The 16316-nt window shown below is 46.3% G+C and overlaps 1 protein-coding gene across 2 annotated transcripts; it reads left to right on the top strand.

Annotated features, from left to right (window-relative positions):
- Positions 1 to 74: 74 nt before the first annotated feature.
- nup188 (nucleoporin 188) lies at positions 75 to 16103 on the top strand. Of its 2 annotated transcripts, XM_056433379.1 has the most exons (44): positions 75 to 161; positions 246 to 284; positions 1297 to 1351; positions 1561 to 1634; positions 1718 to 1802; positions 1901 to 1981; positions 2240 to 2284; positions 2377 to 2469; positions 2569 to 2688; positions 2811 to 3022; positions 3496 to 3610; positions 3741 to 3962; positions 6055 to 6135; positions 6227 to 6319; positions 6411 to 6530; positions 6634 to 6760; positions 6892 to 7050; positions 7162 to 7288; positions 7415 to 7502; positions 7588 to 7664; positions 7756 to 7870; positions 8025 to 8145; positions 8235 to 8301; positions 8823 to 8948; positions 9048 to 9288; positions 9369 to 9575; positions 9661 to 9830; positions 9948 to 10017; positions 10100 to 10167; positions 10246 to 10441; positions 11036 to 11113; positions 11239 to 11324; positions 11417 to 11562; positions 11657 to 11835; positions 12371 to 12571; positions 12942 to 13034; positions 13137 to 13286; positions 13406 to 13543; positions 13647 to 13721; positions 13903 to 14118; positions 14270 to 14401; positions 14494 to 14567; positions 14927 to 15056; positions 15265 to 16103. In XM_056433379.1, exons 1-44 carry the CDS (start codon positions 154 to 156, stop codon positions 15451 to 15453), a joined length of 5289 nt encoding a protein of 1762 aa, XP_056289354.1. In that variant the 5' UTR covers positions 75 to 153; the 3' UTR covers positions 15454 to 16103. The 2 variants fall into 2 exon arrangements, with proteins under 2 accessions (XP_056289354.1, XP_056289355.1); XM_056433380.1 differs by lacking the exon at positions 75 to 161 and having other exon boundaries at positions 195 to 284.
- The last annotated feature ends 213 nt before the right edge of the window (positions 16104 to 16316 follow it).

Here is a 16316-nt window from a genome sequence, read left to right as displayed (position 1 = left end):
ACAATTAAGTAAACATAATTATAATGGAATAAATGTGCAGAGGAAAATGCAGATGTATTTACATTTGTGTTTAATATATGTTACAGGAGAATGAAGTGAAGCCGTAGGAAAATCGGTGGACATGAATTATTTCCAGAAGGGGGCAGTAATCATATGACTGGGTTAGTTATGCAACAATAAAAAAAACAGCGAAGAAGAAAGTGCCGGCGACGGCGATGACAACAGAGCTTTTCATCCAATCACAGACCAGGAACGAAGATGGCGGAATCAGACATGAGCGTCAGGTAGGCAGATGGAAACAAACTTTAGCTAACGACTACGTTGTTTCAATAGTTTTTAAGTATTTTCCAGCGAGCAAACATTTCTACCTAACCTGTCTCTTTATTAAGCCTAACGGATGGTCACATTTATAGTTGACAGTGTGTCTTTTGAGTTGTTAGCATCACGCTAACTTAGCTTAGCAAGAGCTAGCAGTTGGACATTTGAATGACTCTTCAGCAGCGCGGTGTGTCAGCAGCATGACAACATCTCTGTGAAGTTGAGAACCATAACGGTCTTTCCCCAACGGACGAGGAGCATGCGCACAGTCTTCTAGTTAAAGTGCCTATTAATTAAATCCAAAAACCTGCAGTGGTTAGTGATGGAGGAGAAGAGAGTGACGCTAGGTTTGGGCTGGAAGAGGACAATGACAAAGTACGTTAGCTTACATTAGTGTTATGGGAAATATTTCCATTCGCTTTTATAAAGTTTAAAAATGGATACATGAACCGCCACATAAACTACTTCAGACCTGTTGATACATCAAATAAACTGGACATTGAATAAATACACAGTTAATGTGAGCTGTTATTTGTCATGTTAAGTTTAATGTTTATTATTTAAAGTGTTTAAAATGCTGTCATGATCTTCAAGGGCTTCAAAGCATGTATCTGTTACACTATTACCTTTTGTTTTAAGACACCTACACTGCATCAACTATCAGAATATACAAACAGTTGATACATAGATTTAGATCTATTCATTTAATATGTTGATCCTTCAGGCTAAAGATAACCATGTATGTGTATATTGTTTTATTGATAGATATACATGTATATATGACGAGGCCAAATATCAAATAAAATATCTTTGAATGGTCTGACTTGTTAAATGTCTATTAGTTTAAATAATCATATTTCCAACTATTAATGTGTCGACTAGATAAAGTTGTACTTTCATGAGCAGATGAGCTGATAGCTGCTCTCCCGTGTAATATACATTAATGTATTTGCTAAAAGATACACATTATTTTCATAGGAGCAGTCGAGAACTATGGACCATATTGATGGGAAGATCTGCATTACGAGAACAGGTATGTCTACTTGCCACATGTTCATATGTGCCATGTATGCTAGAGTTCTGGTCAGCTATCACATCAGTGTGGAGGTTGGATCAGAGTTTATGATTCATAACAAATTTGTATTTATGTAGAAAATATATATTTCTTATCCACATATTTAGATCATACAGAAAATGACAACTAATTTTTTTTTTCCCCGCTTGAAATGATGCGCTTGACAGGCTCAAATAGAGGCGGAGCTTGACAGGCACTGGGAAAGACTGCATCAAGGACTCAGTTACTATAAGCCACCCAGGTATGTTTGTTATTTTATCCTAACAATCAAATCCGCTACTATTCATAACAATACGTATAATAAATTGTCCTTACTTGTTCCAGCTCATCCTCTGCTGGCAAAGTGAAGGAGAACAAAGATGTTGCACAACCATTGAAGGATTTTGGTCTACGGATCAGTAAACTATTGGTAAGAGGGAAAATGTCCTTTTAATGATTTGCTTTCTTCATTTGTTGATGCATGTCATGATGATTTGATAATAATGTAATGCTTTAATAATGTTCCAGGCTCTTGATGAACAACAGAGTGTGCAGCTTTTACAGTGTTACCTGCAGGAGGACTACAGAGGAACGCGCAATTCCTTGAAGGTGTTCGTTTCCACTTTTTAAGATTTAATTTGGAGTTGTGTTGGAATTTGTATCTTGTCTGAAATCTTAGCACAAAAAAAATTCCAGTCAAATGCAATTTTTCAAGTAAAAATATAGGATTAATATCACCTAGTTAAGTTTTCAGTGGGACTGTGTTTTGTCACTTCTGGTCACCATATTTCATGAGGAGCACAGGATGGGTTCCAGATATTACGATGAAAGACATTCAGGTGGTGACTAACTGAGTCTTTCATACAGGTTGTTTTCAAGGATGAGCGACAAAGCCAGGCACTGCTCCTCAAGGTCAGTACAGAGATCTGCAGCCATTTTTTACTCGCTGTATAGTTGCACATGACTTAGCATGATTGTTATACTTGTTGTGTTTGTATTCACAGGTAGCTGGCTACTACTATGAGGAGCGCATGTGTCTGCTCAGATGCGTCCTGCTCCTACTGACATACTTTCAGGATGAGCGACACCCCTACAGGGTGAGAAGCAGCTGGTCTTGGGGTCACATTGCTCCCCTGTAAATATGTTTAGTTGTTGTTTCTTCTGTAAAATAACACTGTGTGTGTGTTCATGTCCAGGCGGAGTACAGTAACTGTGTCAAAAAACTGGAGAAGGATCTGGTGAGCAGGTACCAGTTGCAGTTTGAAAACCTCTTCAAAGCAGAAGCACCAACATGGGAAACTCACGGAAACCTCATGGTGATAACTTGGTTCTTATCCGGTCAATACCATAAAACTGTCCTGTATATTGTAACACATTACTCAGATGGTGACATTTGTCCACCAAAGGTTGCTAAATAACACATATTTTTCATTTTAAGACGGAGAGGCAGGTGTCTCTGTGGTTCCTGCAGTGTCTGAGGGAGCAGTCTCTGCTGCTGGAGATCATCTTTCTGTATCACGCCTACTTTGAGATGAGCCCGGCCGACCTGCTGAGCTTCACCAAAATGTTCAAAGAGCAAGGCTTCGGGTTGCGGCAGACCAACAGACACCTCGTGGACAAGAGCATGGACTCGCTGGTGGACCGCATTGGGTAGGAGCTCCTCGTAGTGTCTGTGAAGTTCACAAGTTTAAAGTGAGCTTCCCTTCAGGAGCGTGTACATGGCATGGCTGCTTGTCGTATGGGAATTCGATTACAAACTAAAATAGTGCTTCAGTACACTGCAAATTAGGCAGATGGAAAGTACTGTTGATGAATGCGAACCAAATGCTCAACAACTAAGATATACGTGTATTTCTTTAATAAATAAGCGCATAACATACGCCATTGTTCTTGTTTCCTGAAGATGTAAACCAAGATATTTAATGAATGGGACAATCACAATCGTTGGGATGTTATCAAAATGATCTCAAATGTATCTTGACATTTCTGTATTGTAGTTATTTGTTGCTGCCAATACATCTGTAATAAGCACTTACTCCGATACAGCTCTCATGTTGCTTCATATTTCATATATATTTAATTTGTAGTATTTAAATTATTGTATGTTTTTCTTTGACTTGCAGATATTTGAGCTCTCTTATCCTGGTTGAGGGGATGGACATCGACTTCCTGCACAAGTGTGCTCTGGAGGACTGCACAGTGCAGCATCAGTTCTCCAACGCTAATGACGTCATCAAGGTAGGACCCCAATCTCTACATACAGACATACATGCAATCATACTCAACCATCCAGTGTGTGAACTGATTTGTGCATGGACAATAAACCACACAGACCAACACAGCTCCATATTTCCTCTGTTCCTTCCAGGAGATGGATCAGCTGCTGTTGACATTTGGCGACATCCCTCATCACGGGCCGGTGCTGCTGGCCTGGGTCCTGCTGAGACACACCCTGCGACCAGACGAGTCTCTGCAAGTGGACGAGTCCATCCACATGATCACTGGGAAGATAGGCAACACCGCCCTGCAGCTCGGGGTCTTCAAGTACATTTCAACCATGCTGAAAGGCCTCGGCGTCTCTGGGAATAATGTAAGAGAACATGGATACACACACCTGGTCCACACTAGTTCTTCAGGAGGTTCGGGAACCGTCTCTCTTTAAGGATTACTGTTTTGTCACAGCTACCGAAAGAGTTCCGAGAGCTTCTAGTTTTCTTTAACCGGTAGTTGAATGTAATCACATGGGCACCAGGCCTAAATCCATCTGTAATTAGATAACCAGAATATAAACGTTCTGGGCCAGCTTTTTTTTTTGGCACAATTTTATAGTTGGAATTTGAGCTAAATCAGACTTTTTATAATCATACCCCTCAAGCTGTGGTGTGTATCCGTAGTGCATTCAGACATTTTAGGAAAGGAAATATACTTTTTTTTTTGCTTAATGTTTTTGCGGCCCCTGAAAATATAAAATTCCATTAACAAACCATCATATCTGTGTGTTAAAAACTCTCATTACGTCCTGTTACAATATGACACGGTAATACAAACATGCATATACCAGTATGTACCAATGTGTATATATACCCAGGGCTCCAGACTAACTTTTTTAACTAGGAGCACAGTCGCTCCTAACATAAAATGTTAGGGGCGCAAGCAGAAAATTTAGGGGCGCACTTTTTCCTGGGTCAAAATGGGTCTTGGGTGCTCCCAAAAAAAATTGTTGCGCGCTACGGGCGCACCTTCTATTCATGCAGTCGAGCTATTGAGTGCGTGATCAGCAGCTGGCCGCTCTGCCGTGATACGCGCACACAGGTGAGCACACCTCCTTGAAACATACTATTGAGAACATATTCGCTGACATGAACCTGATGAACACAGTTGTTTTTTGTTTTTTCAACGCAGACTTTTTTTTGCCTTAGGCGCTCGGAATTTGTCATAGGCGCTCGGGAAAACGGCTTAGGCGCGCACCCACATTTCCTCTATGCAGGAAAAACCCTGCGCACACTATGAATCGACTTGCAAAGTTTTCCCATCATTTTTACTGTATTACTGATAAATAATTTGACAATATACAATCTTATGCCTGTTTGCCTTCATGAACTGCAAAAAATTCACAACAGAACTCTTCAGAAGTTACTGTATTGAGTTTAAACATATTTTAAGAGAAAACATACCTTGAGCATGTGCATGTTGCACTTCGATGTGGCCAATCAAAACATTTATTGGTTTCTAGAGCTGCACCGATCAGGTTTTTGGTGCCGATCACCGATCACTGAAATCAGTATCTGCCGATCCGATAATACCGATCACCGATCACGGTGTTGATTGAAGCATTCTATTTATTGTGTAGCATTATTGCTATGAGGACTATGAGGAAATACATATATAAAGCAACTCAAACATTAAATAAATTACCGATTTCTTTAAACATTTAGGACTTTTACAGCTAAATCTCAGAAACGATCTATAAAGATACAAAATCAGTTCATTGTTTACTTATAGTTGGAATTTGATAGCTCAGTGGTGTATATTCTTTTATATGTTCGTGTATGATTTGTCGATATCTTATTTTGAAAAACGGATGTTGTTTCACGTGTTTCTTTCCGCTAACTTTGCAAAACCGGATGTTGTCACTTAAATCCTTCCGCTAACTTTATCAAAACCCTCGCGCGCTCCTGATCGAATGCGTTTACCGTGAACATCAGTCTGTAGGGGCAGACATGTGAGAGTCGGCTGAGTTGACCCAGTGATTCAACTCGGGGGACGGGGACGCTGCTCGGTGGTGAAGATCCCCTCGTGGACCTCTCACTCTGCGGTGCGCCTCTTTTCACACATTAGCCCCGCCCCCCCCCCCCGCTCTCACACACAGGCCAGCCTTATTCTTCGGTTTTCGTCTCCTTTCTTCTTCTTCTGGAGTTAATGTCGGTTAGCAAACCAGTCATTCAGGCATTACCGCTAACTATAGTGGGCTAAAGTCTAGAACAAGTTTGTCAGCAACAAAAATATTTAATAAAAAAAAATAATAATCTGCTAATTTACTGGTCGCGCATGCGCGAGTTGATGAAAAATTTACTCGCACTGTGTCTAATTTTAGGCGCAAAATGCGACCATTTGGTCGCAGTCTGGAGCCCTGATACCAATACGAAAATACATTTTGTCAACTCTCTATTTTTTTTCTCCAGTGCACAGCCAGCACAGCGAAGATGTGTATTTACGGTCTTCTCTCATTCGTGATCACTTCTTTTGAAGAGGAAAGCCTACAGGTATACCTCCAGATTTTACAGTCGTATATATTTTAAAAGCTCTCACTCACTTTCTTGTGTGTAACCTTCCTGAATGCGATGCATGTGACAGACTGACGGCGTGGCGACACAGTGCTCCCACCTGATCGACGCCGCCTGCGAGGTCCTTTCTGCTCCCAGTCTGGTTGAAGTCTTTTGGGAAATGGTGAGGAAAAAACAAAATAAAAGCTCTTTTTCACGATAAAATCCTCCCAAGTTGTTGACAATTTGTCCCGTTTGTCAAATTCTGGATCCAGAAGCCGAACATGGGCTTGGGGATGATCCTGGACAGTGCAGTCGGGATGTTCCCCCATAAGATCGGACCCCTGCTGCAGCTTCTAACGGCACTTCTCTCCAACAAGTCGACTGTTTCAAAGGTCGATTTCACATATTATACTCAGACATTTACACACCTTTTTCTTAACTTCTAAATAGTTTAACAATGTGGTTATTATAATTTGTTTTGCCTCCATGTGACAGGTGTATAACGTTTTGGATAAGATGTCCTACTACACGCAAGTTTACAAACACAAGCCCAATGACATCGTCTCCAAGGATGACGAGACACTTTGGAGGAGACAGACACCAAAACTCCTCTACCCGCTCGGTTAGTTCTTTTATTTGGGTTTTTAATACAGATCTAAAGTTTACTCCATGCATATACATATCATACCTAATTCTAGAATATTTAATATTGTTATATTTATCTCTACTATCACATGTTGTCCCAACCATCAGGCTCGGGGCAGACGAACCTGTGGATGCCACAAGGCGTGCTGGGCCAGGTGATGATCGGAGGCGATCAGGGCTACGTGGTCCGCTGGGAGCACTCCTACAGCTCCTGGACGCTCTTCACCTGCGAGGTGGAGATGCTGCTCCATGTTGTATCGACTGCAGGTACACCACCGTGTGTTCACATATTCTCACCAGCGGATAAAATCCAAAAATCGGTCAAAATTCAATGTTTTTTGTTATTGCCAACAAATCAACCTTCTTTTCTTGTGCCAGATGTCATCGCTCACTGTGCACGTGTGAAGCCCATCCTGGATCTTGTCCATAAGATCATCAGCACAGACTGGACCGTGTCCGATTGTCTGTTGCCTCTCACTTCACGCATCTACATGTTGCTGCAGAGGTATGCTCGCTTTACAGAGACGCTCATCACGCTCTTGAAGCGCGATGGCTATGTTCTACTTCCTGTTAGAAATCGTCTTGACCCAGACTTGATTTGTCTCGTCATGTGTGTGTTCACGCCCGTTAGGTTAACGTCAGTCATCAACCCTCCAGTGGACGTGATCGCCTCCTGTGTGAACTGCCTCTCTGTGCTGGCTGCAAGGATGCCTGGGAAGGTGGGTATGCTGGGTACTGCCAGCGTGAACACGGGGGTCAAATTAAGGATTTAAAGTCACTGAATCGTTCCTGTTTCCTCTTCAGGTGTGGGCCAGTCTGCACCACACGGGTTTCCTCCCCTTTGCCTCCAGCCCCTTGACCAGCATGCCTCAGTGTGTAAGGTACTGTGTGTGTTCCTAATCTCCCTGGCAAATTAATATCAGACTTTTTGGGGGTAAAACAAATATTGAACAAAACTGTTTTGTTTTCTAGTGCTGAAGGGATGAAGGCGGGTAACTATGGCACCCTGCTGGTCCAGATTGAGCAGCCCAGGGGGGAGTACGCTGTGACCATCGCCTTCCTTGGCCTCATAACCACCTTGGTCAAGGTAACAGTTAAATAAAAGAGATGCTCTGAACAGTTTTCTGGTCACTGAGCAGCTGAATGCAATTTTACATGAAATAAAGTCAAAAACTGTGACTTCTCATCTTTTCAAATGGCGTCCTGCCACCATCCTGTAGATAATATCTCCCCTCTTTCAGGGCCAGCTGGGCAGCACTCAGAACCAAGGCCTGATCCCCTGTGTGCTGCTGGTGCTAAAGGAGATGCTGCCCACTTATCACAAGTGGCGGTACAACACCTATGGAGTCAGGGAGCGGATAGGTGAGGGCACACGTCTGCAGCTGTGAGCGGTTTCTTTCCTCCAGGCCGTCAAATGAAAGCTAAACAGCGGCTGCTCTCTGTTGCTGCAGGCTGTCTCATTCTGGAGCTGATCCACGCCATCCTCAACCTGAGTCCAGAGGGGGAGGACCAGGCCAGGTCAGGAGAAGTCTGTCGGGGGTCAATTGTCTTAAGTCTACTACTTGCAGGAACAATAATATGAGCATAACCAGTCCTCTAATTAAAAATGGTTCATTTAGATTCCATAATTTGCACTTCAAAACATGTTTTAATATATTTTCAGTTTCCCATTGACACAAACAACGGGATGTTTGTTGTTGATTGTCTTTTGTTTAATTAATATTCAAAGTTGAGTTTGACTGTTAATTTTTTATAATACAGCAGAACAATCTCAGCTTGTGCTCCAAATAATCTCTTTTGTTAAAGATTTTTATCTTTATTTTGTTAGTGGATCGATTAATAAGTTGGTAGAAAACTAATTTATTGTTAAAGTGGATGCAGAATTTCTCTCAGGCTCAGAGTATCTGCAGATCCAGACAGAGTGGGTTGTACGTGATGTTTATGAGGGATTCTCTTTTAATGCGTCCATACATGTTTTTGTTAAGTAGAAAGGGATGAATTATTGAAGTTGTTAATTGATTCTTGTTTCTCTGCTGCAGCACTCCCTCTCTGCAGTCCCTGTGCATCTACAGCCTGGCCAACACGGAGGCTGGACAGGCGGTCGTCAATATCATGGGAGTCGGAGTGGACACCATCGACATGGTGCTGGCTGCGCAGCCCAGCAGGTGACGAGGCGGAACCCCCTGGATTCTGTTGTCATGTTTGCAAATTCAGTCGTTTTATATATATATATATTTAATTTGCCTCTCTTTGCCGCTGTCCAGCTGTGGCGCAGAGGGTCCCGGTCAGATCCTGATCCAGACCGTGAAGCTGGCTTTCTCCGTCACCAACAACGTCATCCGCCTGAAGCCGCCGTCCGACGTGGTGTCCCCCCTGGAGCAGGCGCTGACGCAACACGGCGGCCACGGCAACAACCTCATCGTTGTCCTAGCCAAGTACATTTACCACAAACACGACCCGGCGCTGCCTCGCCTGGCGATCCAGCTGCTCAAGAGGCTCGCCACGGTACGGCCGTCCCCCCGACACGCGCGAGCGTCCAGTATTGGCTTCGAACGGCGGTAAACACTCGTGATGTTCGCCTGCAGGTGGCGCCCATGTCGGTGTACGCTTGCCTCGGCAGCGACGCGGCGCCCATCAGGGACGCGTTCCTCACTCGGCTGCAGAGCAAGACGGAAGACATGAGGATCAAGGTCATGATCCTGGAGTTCCTCACCGTCGCCGTGGAGACCCAGCCGGGCCTCATCGAGCTTTTCCTCAACCTGGAAGTAAAGGATGGAACGGAGGGGTTAAAGGTCAGAGCTGCAGCGACGATGTGCGTTTCATTTTGTCGTACTTTGTGCTGCGTCTGGATTCCAGCGTCTCTCTTTGCGTCCGTAGGAGTTTGTGCCGGGCGAGTGGAGCTGTCTCCACGTGGTGCTGGAGCTCATCGACTCCAAGCAGCAGGGCAAGTACTGGTGTCCCCCGCTGCTCCACCGAGCCGCCCTGGCCTTCCTTCTCGCCCTCTGGCAGGATCGCAGAGACAGCGCCATCTCTGTCTTACGGGCCAAGTAAGCGCATCGTCGTCCCAGACAACGACGATGACTTTCTTTGAACCAAAACGCTGAATAATGTCGTTTGATAAATGCACAACTGGGTTTTCTTCTCTCTTTTTTTTTTGTACACAGAGAAAGGTTTTGGGAAAATCTGACCACGCCTCTCTTTGCAACCCTCACTCCGCCTTCAGACACCACGGAGGTATTTTGCTCTTTTCTGCACCGCTGTGATCCTGATGCTTTTTGTCAAGTATGTCAATTTAAGAATCGTATTTTGCTTCCAGCCGTGTGTTCTGGAGACGTGTGCTTTTGTCATGAAGATCATCGGCCTTGAGATCTACTACGTCGTCAGGTAAATTCAGTGTTCCCATATTCTTCACGTCCTCATGTCTCCCGTAACTGATGCTAACCGTGTCCGTGTTGCGAACAGGGGCTCCTTGGAGCAGTCGCTGAAGGACGGGCTTCAGAAGTTTTCCAATGCACGGCGGTACGAGTACTGGTCCCAGTACGTCAAGTCTCTGGTGTGCCACGTGGCCGAGATGGAGGAGGAAGGCATCAGCTCCTTCCCCGAGACACAGATGTTGATCTCTGCCTGGCGAATGCTGCTAATTCTGTCCACAACCCACGTATGTCGTGCGAAAACACACTTATGGTTCAATACTGGGGTTGGAAATAAGGAAAAATAGAAAGCTGGAGATGGAAGTTCAAACCCTCGCTGCTTAAAGAATATTTAAACATTTTGGGAAATATGCTTATTTGCTTTCTTTGAGATCGATAACGCCCTCATGCTGTCCGGTTCAGATGCCGCCTGCAGTTAAACTCGGCATTCACACTTAAAACGGGGGCGAACAGTTGGCCAGCCCCCAGCACCTTTTACAGCTTAAATAATACGTTAGATAGCATTCATTTAATTTATACAAGGAAAGGTGTTAAACGACGATAGCATGGAAACCTCCAGAGGAAGAAGTCCCTGCTCGTGGCCTGAAACCACAAGTCGTTTTTAAAGTATACAAATTTAATTAAATCTCTCGTTTGATGTAAAGATATGAGGGTTTTGTTCTGATTCTTGCCAATAAAGGGCATTTCAAGCTGGTGCTTTTATCAATGTCTTTGATATCCTGCACCTTTTTAAGTGGCCGGAGAAATCCAGTCGTTTTTTTTCGCTCACCGCCCGCATGAACATGTGACGTCATGATGTTTGGTATATTTAATGTTTTCAGTCGGATGTGATGCAACTAACGGAGGACTCGACCAAACTGAAGCTCTTCATGGACGTCCTGGACGGGACCAAAGCCGCTGTGAGTCATCCTGGCGTCACACACCTTCCTGTAGTCTGTTTCTTTTTATTTCTCATTTGACTACTTTTGAATTTCTCCTCCTTTTCATCACTATTTTAATTCCACGCCCCTCGCCTCTCTTTCAGCTGACGACGCCCATGTCTGTGTCTTGTCTTCGTCTTGGATCCATGATGGCCACTCTGCTCCTCATCCTCCTCAAGCAGTGGAGGAGGTGTGTGTTCACGCCTTTGACACGGAGGTTTTCACTCGCGTCCTAACTGACGTATCTCTGATGAACTCTGTCTTCTCTCTTCCTGTCTGCAGTGTGGTCGCGACGGCGCCTGACATCCTGTCTCCCCTCTCGCTGATCCTGGAGAGCATCCTGCAAGCGGACCAGCAGATGATGGAGAGAACCAAAGCCAAGATCTTCTCTGCTCTCATTTCCGTGCTCCAGATCCAGGGGCTTAACGGTGAGAGTGTGTCTTCCGTCGCCTGGTTGAGTTTCCTGTGTCTGGTATGTAGTCCAGGATTTCATTTTGTATTGATTTTGTATTTGTGAACTAGGTGGCGATATTTCCCAGCTGCCCCAGCTGTTGCTGTCTGTGTGCGAGACGGTGAAGGCCGAGGCCCTGGCGCTCATCGACAGCACCCGGCACATGAGCCAGACGGGAGACGCGGTGGAGGACGAGGACAGCATGGAGACGGACTCTTTTCGCGGCCCACAGAAGGACCAGAGGGACGGGGTGAGCTGAGGCCGCGGCGCCGGGCAGACCTTCTGTTTGCGGGACGTGTTTTTCATCCTGAAAACACCTCCTGTGGCTCCATGTCAGTCTCGTATTCAAGGATCATTACATTTTCGGAGTCGGCTGTAGCTCAGTGGGGAGAGTGGTCGTCCTGAGACCACAGGGTACCCGGTTTGATTCCAACTCTCCACTTCAGTTGCATGGGGAAGTGTCCTTGAGCAAGACACTGAACCCCCAGTTGCTCCCACTGCTCCGTAATAACTAAGGATGGGTCAAATGCTGAGAAGAATTTCCCCACAGGAGTCAATAAAGGATATATTATTATTATTTAGCTTTGAACTTTCTCAATTACATTAACCTGCTGCTATCGAGGCCGGAGAAAGGCCTTTGATGTCCTTTATTAGTCATTATTTAGAATACCAATGCTGTCAGATGAGATAACAGTTGGATTTTACATAGACAAATATCTTTTTTTGCCAGCCATCTTTTTTCTAAAGTACATTTTTCTTTCTTCCTGCTGTCTTTGTTTGATCAGGTGGGCGTGCTGGCTCTGCACTTGGCGAAGGAGCTGTGTCGCTCCGATGAGGACGGGGAGCACTGGGTCTCGGTGATGAGGCAGATTCCAGTCCTCCCCTCGGTGCTCGGCGCCGTCGAGGTCAGCCTGCGGTCCAAACACAACCTCTACTTCACCGAGGCGGCGCTTCACCTGCTGCTCACTCTGGCCCGCACGCCTCAGGTAAACACAAGACACAATCTTCTCACGGAAACTGAAGGGCTGATGTTCTGTGTTTTTCTTCTTGCCGACAAATGCCACGAAACGAAAAGACCAAAATCGACTTCCCGACCTTCTTTCTGGTTCTCAGCCCCAACCCCGTTTGTTCCATCCGAAGACATTAATCTCTACTTCGGGGTCTCAAATATATAGTTTAATAAAAAGAACTGGACCAAGTCGTATTTTGTAACCACACGCTGCAAAAACAGGAGTACGTCTGATGCATATTTTCTGTGCACAGAGCAAAGCAGGCTTCTGAAACACAGACGATACTTTTGTTTTATTGAATGTGTCTCTCGTCAAATATTGAGGGTCTTCTTCGTTGGTCCTCCAGGGGGCGGATGCCGTCGCCGGAGCTGGAGTCATCCAGGCGATCTGCCTCCCTCTGCTCAGCGTCTACGAGGTGACATCCAACGGAGCCTCACAGGTGGTTTCAATGACGGCCGTCTCTTCTACACACACATTGCTCTGCTTTGCTTCATGGCACCGCTCGTCTAACTTTATATAATATGCCCTCGTCTCCGAGCAGAGCTCCCGGAAGTCCCAGGACTCGGCGTGCTGGCCCGGCGTGTACCGCCTGTGCATGTCTCTGATGGAGAGTCTGCTCAAGACGCTGCGCTACAACTTCATCAACGACGCCCTGGACTTCGTCGGAGTTCATCAGGAACGCATTCTGCAGGTTCTCGATGCGCACGAGGATAACTCGATCGATCCAAGTGGATTGTTCACGGCAGCATAACGGCGCTATCGTGTGGTTTTAACGCTTCATACGCCCCGCCCCCCCTCTCTCCCGCTCAGTGTCTGAATGCGGTGCGGACGGTGCAGAGCCTCGCGTGTCTGGACGAGGCGGACCACACGGTCGGCTTCCTGCTGCAGCTCTCCAGCTTCTGTAAGGAGTGGCAGTTCCACCTGCCCAAACTGCTGCGAGACGTCCAGGTGAGTCGGGAGGAAGGCCTCGTCGTCGGCAACGCCGGCGCCCCCCACGGCTCGGCTGGGGCGGTCCCGGTTCCACCGCAGAGTTTCTCTCTCCTCCCTGCAGGTGAACCTGTGTTATCTGTGCCAGTCCTGCACCTATCTGCTCCACAGCAAGAAGATGCTGCATCACTACCTCCAGGTCCGAAACCAGGAGCTAGAATAGGATTTGATAATGACGAGCACTACAGCATCGTTTTATTGCTATTCTCTTTTATAACCTAGAATACGACCGGTTTGTTTTGCACATTGTGATCACATGCAGCCAGGGAGACTTTGTGACTTTATGTTTTGGTTTTTGGATCTTCTTCTTTTTTTTTAAGGCCAGAAATGGCGACGCGTTGCCCCCGGATCCCCTCGCCAGGACGCAGCGGGCCCCCCAAACCCCGTCTAAAGAGGCAGCCGGCGGCGGTGAGCGAGAGGAGGCGGAGCAGAAGGCCCTGCTGGCGGTGCAGTGCAGTCTCCTGAAGATCCTGAGCAAGACCCTGGCAACGCTGCAGCACTTCACGCCAGACTGCTGCCAGATCCTCCTGGACCAGGTCAGCCTCCTCATTCTGCTCCTCTTCCTCCGAAATGAGCACGGACGATTTAGTTTCCTTTCCATCGGTGTGTCACGAGAACCTGCGCCGCATGTTCCTGTGTTCGTATCTCTGCATGAATCCGATGTGATGTGTTCCCCCCGTGCGTCAGAGTATGGACCTGGCCGAGTACCGGACCCTGTTTGTGCTCAGCTTCACGACGCCGGCCTTTGACCCCGACGTGGCGCCGTCGTTTGGAACCCTGCTGGCCACCATCAACGTGGCCCTGAGCATGTTGAGCGAGGTACACGGTCAATGTCAATGTCGTCGTTTACAGTCGCCCGGCGGCAGACCCCCCCCCCCCCCAGATAGTTTATCTTGCCCTTTTGTCCTCAGATGGAGAAGAAGAAGGAGCCCGTGTCCCTGAGCATCGCCTCCCTGGTGTCAGTGGAGGAGATCCAGGCTATCAAGTGAGTATTTGGAAGTTGTTCTTCAAGGAAATAGCTGATGAGATCAATCCCACTTTGATGTGTGTCCACAAATCATGAAGCTACAGCTAGCGGGGCGTTAGCTTTGCTTCACATTAAGACTGTAAGCCGGCGAAATCAACGATCCTGGCTCCATCTGAAGTTCTCCACATCGGCCCGCCGGCGCAGCAGAGCTCACCAATCAACACGTTAGATGTTGATTGTACCGTACAGACGGAGCCAGATGTAGCAGTGTCATGCTATGCTAATCTACGCTAACTGACCGAACATGAACCATTACCGTCTCCCCTCTGGTTTGCTTTAGAACTTTTGGTTTACGTGACCCTTTTTCTTCCCTTCAGGTCCTTGCTGATGTTCACCATGGAGAACTGTTTCTACGTGCTGATCTCTCAGGCGGTTCGATGCCTCAAGGATCCCTCCATCCTCCCCCGAGACAAACAACGGCTCAAGCAGGAGCTCGGCTCTGAACTGGTGAGACGTCGTCGGTTTTGAAGTCTTCTGTCAACAAATCTCAAATGCATGAAGAGATCAAACCACACAATGAGTTCATCCCGGGCTCCTTTAAAAAAAAATAAAAAAAACCGAGCAGGGACGTCCCAGCGTGTCGAGCGGTGGACTAACGAACACATCGATGGTTTTGGCCTCCGGTATTTATGATGTCATTCTTTTCCTCCACCAGAGCACGCTACTCTCGAGTCTCTCCCGCCACTTCCGCAGGGGCTCTCCGTCGTCTCCGTCGTCTCCGTCCAGCGGCGTCCTCCCCTCCACCCAGCCCAAGCCCCCCACGCCTGGCTCCAAGGCCAGCCAGGAAGGCCAGGAGCCGTTGATCCAGTTCGTTCAGGCCTTCGTAAGACTCGTGCAGAGATGAACAGACTTTCCATGAGGAGGCACACATCTGGCAGCACGAGGATCCCCCCCCCCCCCCCCCAACATTGTTGACGTCGCACACCCTCCAGGAGTGCAATCGGAGAACATATCTACGGACAGTTGTTGCAGTAGTTCAATTAGCACACGTGTGTGAGAGTGAGGGTGTTTATTCTAATGTCGTGTTTAATATTAATTGGAACTATCATTTGCTGAACTGCATCTTGTCAAAAAAAACCCCGCTGTTGTAACTAAATTTTGCGATGCCCACAACCAAAGTGTTTCCTTCAAAAAGGCCAACGAGAGGATTGTAAAAACAAACGTGTGTTCTGAAGAGACCTCGGTGCTACGAAACATCAGTCCCGGACTGGTTCTGTCTTTCCAAGGCCTAGTTGTATAGGTCACTGTGATGAAGCCTTCTGACCGCACGCGTTTCAAGTGCTACTTAGAAAATTAGACCTTCGAGTTTAACCTGTTCATGTATAATGGTAAATGTAGTAGAAAAGCTTCATGATACCTTTTTCTAATTCTCTTCATTTTCTCTAAATTTGTTATCTGTGCTTATCTATGTATACATTTTGAAGTGGCAACCAAGATTTGTACTTAAAAACAAATGTATATGCTAATAAAAAGGACTTTTGTACCACAAACATTTTGCTTTGCTGCGTTTGCTCATCAGTCACCTGGCCGCTAACGGTCACTTTACATCTTAGGCCACATGCAGAGTGGAAAAGGAATCTTTTCAACGTATTATTAGTGTTTTGCTGGCCTGTTTGTGCGTCCCTTAAAGTATCAACATGTCAAAATGCTGTTTTTGTGAGGAGTACAAACTGACTGCTTTAAAGTTAAACGAGCACAAATGTGTGG

The sequence above is a fragment of the Pseudoliparis swirei genome, chromosome 15 (genome assembly GCF_029220125.1).
Source record: "Pseudoliparis swirei isolate HS2019 ecotype Mariana Trench chromosome 15, NWPU_hadal_v1, whole genome shotgun sequence".
Classification (NCBI taxonomy): Eukaryota; Metazoa; Chordata; class Actinopteri; order Perciformes; family Liparidae; genus Pseudoliparis; species Pseudoliparis swirei.
This window is presented reverse-complemented; position numbering and strand designations above follow the sequence as displayed.

What these genes read in the sequence shown, in the direction of transcription:
- nup188 (XM_056433379.1), top strand. An exon ending in ATCTACATGTTGCTGCAGAG is followed by an intron (nt 7,289 to 7,414) that starts GTATGCTCGCTT and finishes CACGCCCGTTAG; the next exon opens with GTTAACGTCAGTCATCAACC. An exon ending in CTCCTCAAGCAGTGGAGGAG is followed by an intron (nt 11,325 to 11,416) that starts GTGTGTGTTCAC and finishes TCCTGTCTGCAG; the next exon opens with TGTGGTCGCGACGGCGCCTG.